Here is a 12,433-nt window from a genome sequence, read left to right as displayed (position 1 = left end):
CTAAAGGCTTTCCGGTACCCTAGGGAGAATGGTAACTAGAGGGTGTGTGTGTGTGTGTGTGTGTGTGGGGGGGGGGTGTTCTGGCCAGGCATTCTCTTTATAAGGCATTGAAAGATGGCGTTGAATGAAACGGCTATTGATTGAGCTGGATGGCCGATCCAGCTCTCTGAAGCACATTAACGAGGGAGCTGCACTCTGATGGCATAGGAACACTCAGGATAGCAGCCTCTGGTTAGAGGGGGAGTCACAGCCTCTGGTTAGAGGGGGAGTCACAGCCTCTGGTTAGAGGGGGAGTCACAGCCTCTGGTTATAGGGGGAGTCACAGCCTCTGGTTAGAGGGGGAGTCACAGCCTCTGGTTAGAGGGGGAGTCACAGCCTCTGGTTAGAGGGGGAGTCACAGCCTCTGGTTAGAGGGGGAGTCACAGCCTCTGGTTAGAGGGGGAGTCACAGCCTCTGGTTAGAGGGGGAGTCACAGCCTCTGGTTATAGGGGGTCTCACAGCCTCTGGTTAGAGGGGGAGTCACAGCCTCTGGTTATAGGGGGTCTCACAGCCTCTGGTTAGAGGGGGTGTCACAGCCTCTGGTTAGAGGGGGAGTCACAGCCTCTGGTTAGAGGGGGAGTCACAGCCTCTGGTTAGAGGGGGTGTCACAGCCTCTGGTTAGAGGGGGAGTCACAGCCTCTGGTTAGAGGGGGTCTCACAGCCTCTGGTTAGAGGGGGTGTCACAGCCTCTTAACACATGCACACACACACACACGCACTCATGTTGTAGACACACTCATGCAAACACACACATACGCATGAAGGCACATGCAACAAATACTCGCATACACTTGCTGTACATGCACTTGCTTGCACACAGCCGCACGTATGAGCACTTACTGTACCTACACTCACACACATCCCCACACACATTCACACACACACACATACACAAGGGAGCGCAGAAACACCGGAGGTACCTCCCTCTCAGGTCCCTCTCTCACATATTTCTGTAAAGGCAATTTGATAATGATTATTACAGAGGCTCAGCTGATCACATTAGCTCCCCCGGTCACACGCAGTCTGGGTGGAACTGCCTCAATGTCAAACCCCAATGTCGTCTTATTTAGCTTTTGCAACACGCCACTCAGAGACACGCTGATATGAGAAGACTATTAGATTAGACAGAGGCAGACGTAGAGTGGCAGCCCTGTGTGCTGATTGGCCCGGCATAGATACCACACACACATGCACTCACACGCACACACACATCCACACACACACACACCCACAGTCACACACACACACGCGCATTGATGTGTGTTGTGTATGTGTGCGTACATGCTTGCGAGTACAGTAGCTGGTACAGGGGTGTGACCTGGCCAGGGGCGAATCTAGGTTCCCACTTTTGGGGGGGCTAAGCCCCTGGATAAAACCTATTATTTTTCCTGTGACCCAGCAAAACTAGGGGGGTGTGGGGGCATGTTCCCCTGGAATAATGTTTTGAAAATATAATTTTAAATAGTGTCCTCGAGTGGGTTTTAGGAAGAGAAATGAACACATTTAGGTTTAAAATATGAAAAAAAAAAAAAAAAAGGTTTTTATAAAAAGGTTTTGGGGGGGCTAATAAAACCTTTGGGGGGGGCTCCAGCCCATGGACCTGGCCCCAGCGTGTAGAGGAGGCCTGTCTACTCAGAGCTCACAGGGGGGAGAGAGAGAAGACCTGGACTCTCTCATGTTCACTCCAGTCTGCTGCTCAGAGACTGACCTGAACTGCCTGGTGACCACACGGGACAGAACACACACATGCCGACCACCCACACGCAGGAAAACACACACTCAAGCAAAACACACCTGCAGAACACACACAAATACACACACACACACACACACACACACACTGGGAAGACAGCACGCCTCGTTACTGCATTATAGTAGTATTTGATCATTATTATAACTTATCTAACAGTATGTAAAAATGATGATGGGTCGTTGTACCCTTGAACACCTCAGAGTAAATAACACACGTGTGTGTGTGTGTGTGGTGTTGGACATACTGTACATCGCCTCATAAAAATATTAAACGCTGGGTCAAACAGTGGGTCATCATACTTATGGGTCTGACTGCATGCAGAGTGTGTGTGTGTGTGTACTGCCTCCAGGGTAGATAGACCTATCATGGCTGATTGATAGAGCTCCAGTATTATAGAATTGACTTTGGAATCAAGGCTGAAATATGATCTGGATTTTCTTTTGGACGAAGAAGGGGTAGAGGAGGGTCACATTTTAATGAGGTGTCTCCTTGGTGCGCGCACACACACACACACACACACCCATAGGAGACACACACACAGAGCTCTGCCTGGGTGTGCAGCATGGCAGGCCTTCAGAGACAGTTAGGCCTGGTGCCGGTGTGTGAGCACACCTCCAGTTCCCTGGTCAGATCATACCAGATCAGACCAGATCAGACCAGATCAGACCAGATCAGACCAGGCCCTAATCGTCTTGAACAGGCCTGGCTAAGATCTGAGGAGAGGACTCTGTGAGGGGAAGATCGCTCCAGGCACCTCTCCTGCTCCCCTCCTGGGAGCCGCCCTACCCCCCGCCGCCCCCCCGCCCCTCGGTGCCCCCCCACCCCCCCCACCCCCCCGACAAACACACATCTTCAAAAGCGCACCTCCCCCCCACCTCCCCCGTGGGTCCCCGGTGCATGCTGGGTAATGCGCTCTGATTACTCTGAGCACCAGGAGAGGGGAGCTCTTAGCGCTCCGTACTGCACACGCTCCGTAGCGCCTTCATACTGCACACGCTCACTGGGGTATCATCACAAGCAATCAACTTGAAAGTTTTCATAGCAGCACCCAGGGGATCAGGGGAGAGAGAGAACAGAGAAGGGTGGGATGAGGAAGGCATGAGAGAGGTAGGAGGGAGGTAAAGAGATGGGATGGAAGGGGGGGGGGGAATAGGAGCAGAGCGTTGAAGAGAGTGGAGGAGAGACTAGGGGCTGAGAGAGAGAATCGGGGGAGTAATAATAGACAGATCTCATAGTAATGGTCCATGGGGGAGGGGGTCCATGGGGGAGGGGAGGGAGGCGTGGGGTTCTTATCCACTCGAAGGATGGGGGGTTACTGGCCCTGGGCCCCGGGGCCGGGCTCTGATGGAGGCCTGTGGGCATGGGTGAGTAGAGGGACTGGGGGGAGAGGGGCACGAAGCTGGGAGGAGAGGGGGGTGGGACTGGGGGGAGAGGGGCACGAAGCTGGGAGGAGAGGGGGGTGGGACTGGGGGGAGAGGGGCACGAAGCTGGGAGGAGAGGGGGTGGGACTGGGGGAAGAGGGGCACAAAGCTGGGAGGAGAGGGGGGTGGGACTGGGGGGAGAGGGGCACGAAGCTGGGAGGAGAGGGGGGTGGGACTGGGGGAAGAGGGGCACAAAGCTGGGAGGAGAGGGGGGTGGGACTGGGGGGAGAGGGGCACGAAGCTGGGAGGAGAGGGGGGTGGGACCGGGGGGGGGGAGGGGGGAGGAGGGGGGTGAAGAGAGGTGGGATGGGGTAAGAGACTAGAGAGAGAGACGTGCGAAGTGGGAGTAGTGTGTGTGTGTGTATCTGTGTGTGTGTGTGAGAGAGATGCTTAGGGCCTGGGTGTACCTGAAAGAGGAAGGGAGTGGGTTTGTACTGAGCTAGTTAAACATGGGGTTACGCAAGCGTGTTATTCACGGCCTTCTCTGAATGGTATTGTGTGTGTGTGTGTATGTGTGTGTATGTGTGTGCGTGCGCGCTGTTGGTGGGTGTCTGTCTGTACGTGTCTGTGAGAATGAGATAGAGATGTACTGTGTTATTTCAAGAATATGCTATTATAAAGTGTAATCCTGTTGTGTGTGTGTGTGTGTTCTCCAGAGCTTCAAGCTGAACGTGGACAGCCATTGCTCGTTGAAGGAGGGGGTTCTGGGTGAAGGCAGGCATCTGCTGGAAGTCCTCACATCCCACAAATCAGGTAGCTCGCTAGCCGGCGCCACGGCAACCCGCACACATTTATTATTAATGTTTATATTAACATATTGACCTTCAGAATTTATAAATCTTCAAGTAACTGCTTCTTAGGCTGTCGAGAAGGGGAGAGGAGTGAAGTGGAGAGGGGAGGAGATGAGCTTTTCACATCCATTATATTACAACTGGCATTCTGTCCTGAGGAGGATTGACTCATAGAATCTTGACAGAGAGAGAAAGGAGAGGAGCAGCAAATGAGAGAGATAGAAACCAAGATAGACAAATTGATATTGACTGATGACTCTAAGCTTAAGCGGATAGAGAGGGCCGTGAGAGGGAGAACTCTCTCTCTCTCTCCCCCCCCCCCCCCCCCTCCTCTGTCCTGCTGGGGGGGCCCGTGTTCGAATGACAGGACGTTTCACAGCACGGCCCAATCCACCATCCAGCTGCGTGAAGGCCACTTCTCTCATCTCTCTCTTTTCAAATTCCCTCCCTTCTCTCTCCCTCCGTCCCTCTCTCTGACCCTCCACCACCGTTATTCCCCCCCATTCCTTCCCTGTCTTTCTTTCTTCCCTCCCCTCTTTCTAACCCTCCCCCTCCCCCTCCCCCTCCCCCTCCCCCTCCCCCTCCCCCTCCTCTTCCTCCCGTCCCCGCCCTGTGACCCCAGGTCTGAGAGACATGCTCCAGATGATCTCTCAGCAGTGGGCGGAGCTTCAGAGGCAGATCCGTCGCCAGCACAGCTGGATGCTGCGGGCCCTCGACGCCATCAAAGCCCGCGTGCTGGAGCCCGGCCCCGCAGGGAACCCAGCCCTCCGCCAGGCCCAGGCCCAGGCCCCGTCACTGGCCAGCCCGGATCAACAGGACCCAGGAACGCCGGCCTGCCCCAAGGTAAACTGCTTCCACCACCCCCCCCCCTTTCTCCCCCTATTTCCCTTCTCTGATCCCTCCCTGATCCACCGCTCTCCCCCCCCCCCCCAAAAAAAAAAAAAACCTCCTCCCATTCTCCCCCCCACCCACACCCCCCCTTCGCCCCTGGCTATCCTCTGCTTGCTCAGCAAAATAAACAAACTGGAGGGGTGAGATGGGCAGGGAGGCTGATATTAGCATAAGAAATAGCTAAAGTAAAGCTTCCCAGTTAGAAGTTAGCTGTGAAATGGGGGGTGAGGGGTGGTTGAGGAGGGGGTGAGGGGGGCGTGTAGATGTGCCTGATGTGAATATCAATTTTTTTCCCCAAATGAAGTCTAAAGCAATGTTGGTGGTTGCATCAGTAATTGTGAAGACAAACGCAAGAGCTCACACACACACGCACTAAATAAACTTGTTGTCGTTTTCAAGCAACACACATGACCACATGCACACATGCCCGTACACACACATTATGTGGTCGCTCGAAAAGTGTGAAACCCAATTTATGTTCTTTGCATTTAACGTGTAATTACCACAGCAGTCTCCTCTAGGTTGCCATTTCTCATTGTTTAATTGCCAATTGTGATTTGGTAATTACTTTCTGATCTGATTCTGGTGGAGGCTTCATTCCCCCCCCCCCCCCCCTCTCTCTCTCTCTCTCTCTCTCTCTCTCTCTCTCTCTCTCTCTCTCTCTCTCCCTCTCTCTCTCTCTCTCTCTCTCTCTCTCTCCCTCTCTCTCTCTCTCTCTCTCTCTCTCTCTCTCTCTCTCTCTCTCTCTCTCTCTCTCTCTCTACAACACACACACACACACATAGGTATCATTCGAACACATGGTGACACACTGACAAACAGGCAGACAACTTGTGTGTCTGTTTGTGTTTGTGTTTGTGTGTGTTGGGGTGTCGGGGGCAATATGAGCATCCACGTCAGGGTTTTGCTGAGCCTGGCTGTATTTCCCATGAGGCCGCAGCAACGTGAAGGCGCCATCTCCCGCCGTCCCCCTCCCTCCATAATCTCTTCTGCTTCATCTGAAACAAATGAGAAAAACAATCCCTCCGTCAGCCCCCTCTCTCCTGTTCCTTCTTACTTCTCCCTCAATTCCTTCCCTTTCTCCTGTTTCACTCATTCATCATTCTCTTCCCCATTCCTTTCTCTCCTCCGCTCACACACACATGAAGATGGTTTTGGTCAAGAGTCAAACAATGTCTAGACCCTGTAATAACTAGACACCTCCTCTCCTCTCTCCTCCTCTCCATGTATTCTCCTCTCCATCTCTTCTCCCCTCCACTCCCCTCTCCTCTTCTCTTCTCTCCTTTCCTCTCCAGATAGATAAATAACCCCCTCTATGTGTAGATTGTTGTGCTCTAATTAGAACAGAGAGTGATCAGTGTGATCAGTCTGCTCTGACAGTCGTTAGTCGCCTTGCTACAGCACATTACCACAGTGACCAGCCCTGATTCATTATCTCCCCGTCGTTAATGACAATCAGATGCATGGCCTAATTATGGGATGGCCACTGTAGAGGGGAAGGTCAGGGAAGAAGCTACAAATCTCAGCCCTGGCTTCGATGTGCGCGTGTGTGCACATGTGTGTGTGTGTGTGTGCAAATGCGTGTGTGTGTGTGTATACTATTCCACCAGAGGTTGCAGGTGTTGGGTAAATACTTCAGGAATTGTGTGTGTGTGTTTAAGGGGGTGGGGGGGTCTTGGAGGGAGGTATGGGGGAGGGAAGTCACCTTCACCGTGGTTACAGCAAGCAGGACCCACAGTATAGGCAGCAGGGATGATGTCACAGTGGAATCAGGAGTCATGTGACCCATCCAGAAGATTCCAAACTTGATCGCACGTTGAGACCTTGCCAATGATTCAACCCTGAAAACATGCAGCAATGTTGTTTTAATGTCCCAACACGGCACGTAGATGATAGTTTGTTGATTCTCAGGTCTTATGATACACTCTCAGGCTTTATGGCCAGAACTTATTGTTTAAACATCCTTGCTTTACGATGCAGAACATGACTGAGAGAGAGAGCTGGCGATGTTTACCATCTCTGTTCCTCCCAGCTCTCCATTAATACCTTAATGTTCCCCACGACAACAGGTGTGTTTCCCTGAGCTCATTAATTACGTGTGTGTATGTGTGTGTGTGTGTGTGTGTGTGAAGTTCCACTAGGCTGCGGTAGAGACGCGGGGTGTCGGAGGGGTGATGGAGAGCGTGGTGAAGATGGGAGTCTCTCCCAGGGAGACATTAAGGTGTATGTGGCCCTGGCTGGATCTCTCCTGACGGCCATAACGCTTGTTGTTATTGCAGGAGGCATATGCTTCCAATCGGCATTTCCATGTTTAGTGTGTGTGTGTGTGTGTTTGTGTGTGTGAGTTGGGGATTGCGTCAGTTTGCTAAGTTTTGTTTCATGAGCGTAGTTTGGAAGCTGTATTATGTAGGATTATGTTGGTTTATGGGAGAGGAAGAGAACAACAGAAGGAGGGAGGGGGAGAGGGAAGGGTGGACGGAGAGAGAGAGAGATGTAGAGTGATGCCCTCCAGACCTCCAGTTCTTCATCTGCAGAGAAGAGCATCCCTTCTACATGCTTGTGTGTCAGGAACACACATCCTATCATTCATGGAAATGTCATGGAATTTGAGATAAGACCCCAGAGATTAAGCTACATGGAAGCTTCTCTGGGTGTGTGTGAGTGTTTGCATGTGTGTGTGTGTGTGTGGGGGGGTGTTTGTGTGTGCGAATTCTGATATTTGCTGGTGGAGGGTGTGTGTATGAAGTGTCTGAGGTATTGCATTTCTCTTTTTGGGGCTGAATAATATACAGCAGCTCAACATGGATGTTGTGGGACACACACACACACACACGTGTGTAGTGTCTGACACACACAGCTGGGTTGTGTGTCAACAGCAGAAGCATGTTGTTCAAAAGGTCGTTTATTTCAGCCCAGCGAAGGAATGTACCATATCTTCCTGCAGGCGGGGGTGAGTGAACCCCCCCAGTGATGGCCTCAGATTAGACCATGTTCTTTTGGTCACAGGGGGACTCAAATCCAGTTAGCGGCTTGACGAAACAGCCCCAAGTCAGTGATGGTGACCCAAACCCAATGACATCCAACTTGTGCCGACTCTAGGGGGTGTTTTGGGATGTATAACGCTGCCACAACATTCCAGTTTATCAGGCAGAGGCTGGGCCCTTCTGTGGGGCCTGGGGCCACGCATTATCTCTGAGAGAGAGAAAGAGAGAGGGGGGGAGAGAGACGAAGGGAGAAGAGTAAGAGAAGGATGGAGGGAGGGAGAGAGAGAGAAAGACAGAGAGAGAGAGAGAGAGAGAGAGAGAGAGGGGGGGGTGAGAGAGAGATTAAAGTAATTTGGGTCAGCAATGCCCTGCCAGGTCTTACTTACTTTCGTGCATGCGTACATACATGCATACATACAGGTACATGCATACATGCATACAGGAACATACAGTACACCAGTTAACTAACGGATTATGGCTGGCATCTCTGGCTGTCTGGCTTCATTTTTACTGTAAGTATGTAGAGGTGTGTGTGTGTGTGTGTGTGTGATGGGCCTTATCAGACTGCGCTGTAGACAGCTTGTCCCCCCAGGGGCTTCATTTCACCCTCCTCCACTGGGGTGGGCTTTCTGCAGGGGCGGGGGACAGGGGGACAAGGAGGGGGACAGGGAGGGGGACAGGGAGGGGGACAGGGAGGGGGACAGGGAGGGGGACAGGGGGGACAAGGAGGGGGACAGGGAGGGGGACAGGGAGGGGGACAGGGAGGGGGACAGGGAGGGGGGGGAGGGAGGGGGCCGTTAGAGGGAGCCAGAGAAGTTAGGGACGGGAAAGGGAAGGAGGCTGAATGAGGGAGGTCGCAAGAGGGGAGAGGGAGAGAGAGTGAGGGAGAGGAAAAGGGAGAGAAAGAGGAAAGGGAGAGAGAGAGAGAGAGAGTGTGAGAGGGAGGGAGAGGGAGAGAGGGTCCTCTATCAGGTGTGTCAGCAGGGACCAGCAGCACACCTATCTGGTGCTCTGCATGAGCAGCAGGCTGGCTGATACCAAACACACACCCCAGGTTAGAACTGCCAAAATGAAATTAGACCCAAGTACTGCTTAAACTCTGAAATGTCGGGCTGGCCTTACTACACACACACACACACACACACTTTTCTCTCTGAATGATAGGTAGTTCAGTGTTAGCTGGGGTTAACGACCAGGTTTACGCTCATGTTGTGGCTGTGCATTAGCTCCCCCATTAACCTGACGCAGCGCTGACTTTTTAGTGTGTTGCAAAGTGCTTTAGTGAAGTTCAGGAAGTTTGTAAAACTGGTGTCGAGCTTTTCACTTGCCTGTTTTTATGTTGTATTTATAATGTATTTATTATATTATAATTTATGTTTTGATGCATCAATGTCAATATTTGTATGGAAGCAATAAGGCTTGTTTTTTGCCGTATGGTGGGTAGCTGTTTAACAGTCCAAATTAAGTTTGTTGACAATTTCAAATGATATACCACTATCTGCCAGAATGATTAGTTTGTGTCATTTAAACAACTTTGCCAAAGTAATTAGTTGGAGTCAAACTTCCCTAGACCCTTCATATCTACCTACCTACTCCAAAACGCTGGGCTTTTAAATGAGAAATGTGCATAATCACAGATCGGCCTGAGAAATAATGAATTCATGTACTCTTTGTCAGTATTAGCATGCAACAGCACTCCAAATGTAATTTATAAAGTGAGTTAAAATGACATACCTCTTTAAGTGTCGTTGCCAAAGGCAATCTGACAATTGAAATGCATTTGTTAGAGGAGAAAACTGTAATGGTGCTGGGGGTTTTCTCTCCCTGTGACATTTTTCAAATATTTAATTACCATGGTGATAAAAATGAATATGCCAACGGTTTTTTCCGTCAAAGAGAAAAGCTGTCATTTAAAAGTGATAGCTCTAGATGTGTTGGGTATTAATACAGGAACTGTTCCAGTCGGTGGTGCATTGGCTCCTCACAGCAATAAGGTCCTAGGTTCAAGTCCTACACTGGGCACTGTTCAGCGTGTCACTGCTGTAGGATTTTATAAAGGTTTCTAGATATTTTACTTTATTCTAGATTGTGTTCCAGGTGAAAGGAGTGTTTGTAACGGGTCTGTAGTAGAAAGAGGAAGTTGTCATATCTTGCATATTTGTCAGTCCTGCTGTAGAAAGGGAAAGTGCTATGTTCTGTCTGTCAGTGTTTCTCAAACACAATTCCGTTTGAAAGAATGTTTCAGAAATAGGATCCTGATCCCAAAAAGTGAATTGCATTACAATCGTATTGTCTCTTTCTGTCTTTCTCCCACCCTCCCCCTCTATTCCTCCTCTCTCTATTTCCATCCACTGCATTGTAGCTTTATACAACATACCTTTTTCTCCTTTCCCTCCCTCCCTCCCTCCCTCCCTCCCTCCCTCCCTCCCTCCCTCCCTCCCTCCCTCCCTCCCTCCCTCCCTCCCTCCCTCCCTCCCTCCCTCCCTCCCTCCCTCTCCTCTCCTCTCCTCTCCTCTCCTTTCTCCCTCCCTCCCTCCCTCTCTCTCTCTCTCTCTCTCTCTCTCTCTCTCTCTCTCTCTCTCTCTCTCTCTTTCTCTCCTCCCTCTACCGTTCTGATCGGTTCCTCCTCAGAGCAGACAGAAACTCCCTTTCCAGTCCTAGTGTGATCAGTATTCTGTCTCAGATCAGACAGCAGCTCTGCTCTCTGGCTTATGAAGAGGCTGGCCCACACTCAGGGATGGTATTATTACAGTCACTCTGTTTTCTAGGCAATTCTGGGCCGTGTGTGTTGTGTATGTGTGTGTTGTGTGTGTATGTGTAGTTTTAGCGTAACCTTACAAGATGTCCTCATAACATTCTTTAACATTCCGTATTACTGCGCATCGAATATTTCAAATACTAATGGTAAATTAATTCTCTAAAACCAAACCAAAGACTCATACACACACACACACACACACACATACACACAGGTGCACACACAGTTTGACAGTTCAGACACTTGATATTCCCTGCTGTGGGCAGCCCCAGCAGAGTTTGTGTTAGAAGTGAATGCTGTCTAATGTCGCCCTTAATGCAACCCTGGTACCAAGCCAGCGAGCCTCGGACAATGTAATTGGCTTGAAACAATTGTTTGTTCAAACTGGGAAAATCTCTTTGAAGCAGCCCAAGAACGTCAGTGTTTCAAGATGCTCTGAGGGAGATATGAACAGATGGCTGATAAGCTACTTGAATTCCCCAGTAGTCCACAGTGACTGATGGCCAGATAGGAACTCATGCTGATCCCCTGGAGGGGTCATGTTGAAAGTGTCCTCTTGGCCTGCTGGTGGACACTTGAGCTTGGTAAGGGTGAGACGAGGGTTCGATCCCCATTGGTCTTAGTCTGTCAGTTTAAGTAAAGATTTCTCTGTAATCCAACTGAAATCAACAGTCGGTAGAGATAATTTTTTCTCAGAGTGTTCTGGAAGCACCTCTGGAAGCAGCACAGCCAAGCAGAGGCTCTGTGTTCTGAAAGCAGACCTCCACAGGCATACTTTTAATATTTAATCCTCAGGTTTAATCAAGGTTTAGCTTGTGATTAGGGTGGTATGGGGGATTTAAAGGGGCAGTCCACTATGGAATTGTGGGTGCCTGCTGGATATAAGTGTAGGGAAATCTGTGAAAAAATATGCTGCCAAAAAGTGCTTTCATAACTAGTTATCAAACCTCTCTCTATCTCTCACTTCCCTTTCTCTCTCTCTCTCTCTCTCTCTCTCTCTCTCTCTCTCTCTCTCTCTCTCTCTCTCTCTCTTCTCTCTCTCTCTCTCTCTCTCTCTCTCTCTCTCTCTCTCTCTCTCTCAGGACCAGCCACTTAGACCTCAGTCAGACTGGAATAATTGTCAATGAATATTTAACAAGGCTTCAGTGTGAAGGATGGAAGGATTGGAAGGCTAGGATAAAGGAATGGAGGTACAGAGGGATATAGGGTTGGGCATCAGAGAGGCATCAAGCGCGCGCCGTGTTATTAATACAGGAAGTGTTAGTGATACATGGGAGTCAGTGAGGCGAACAGGAGGCTCCAGTGGATTAGCCAGAGTAGATGATGGAGCTGACGACAAATAGAAATAGAACAGGAGTACGCAGGCAGGCAGACAAGCAGGCAGACAGACAAGCAGGCAGGCAGACAAGCAGGCAGGCAGGCAGACAAGCAGGCAGGCAGACAAGCAGGCAGGCAGGCAGGCAGGCAGGCAGGGAGGCAAGCAGGCAGGCAGACAAGCAGGCAGGCAGGCAGACAAGCAGGCAGGCAGGGAGGCAGACAGACAAGCAGGCAGGCAGACAAGCAGGCAGGCAGACAAGCAGGCAGACAGACAAGCAGGCAGGCAGACAAGCAGGCAGGCAGACAAGCAGGCAGGCAGGCAGGCAGACAAGCAGGCAGGCAGGCAGGGAGGCAGACAGACAAGCAGGCAGGCAGACAAGCAGGCAGGCAGACAAGCAGGCAGGCAGACAAGCAGGCAGACAGACAAGCAGGCAGGCAGACAAGCAGGCAGGCAGACAGACAAGCAGGCAGGCAGACAA

General features: G+C 50.9%; 1 protein-coding gene across 1 annotated transcript in view; it reads left to right on the top strand.

Annotated features, from left to right (window-relative positions):
- akap6 (A kinase (PRKA) anchor protein 6) overlaps positions 1-12,433 on the top strand; it is a 91,794-nt gene that overhangs the window by 24,703 nt on the left and 54,658 nt on the right. The window contains exons 7-8 of the mRNA XM_084678855.1: positions 3,870-3,966; positions 4,627-4,847. Coding sequence (XP_084534981.1) covers positions 3,870-3,966; positions 4,627-4,847 — 318 coding nt within the window. The remainder of the gene's footprint in view (positions 1-3,869; positions 3,967-4,626; positions 4,848-12,433) is intronic.

The sequence above is a fragment of the Hypomesus nipponensis genome, chromosome 3 (genome assembly GCF_054491055.1).
Source record: "Hypomesus nipponensis isolate SF chromosome 3, ASM5449105v1, whole genome shotgun sequence".
In the NCBI taxonomy this organism is placed as follows: domain Eukaryota; kingdom Metazoa; phylum Chordata; class Actinopteri; order Osmeriformes; family Osmeridae; genus Hypomesus; species Hypomesus nipponensis.
The sequence above is the reverse complement of the archived record's forward strand: the minus strand, read 5'-3'. Positions and strand labels throughout refer to the sequence as shown.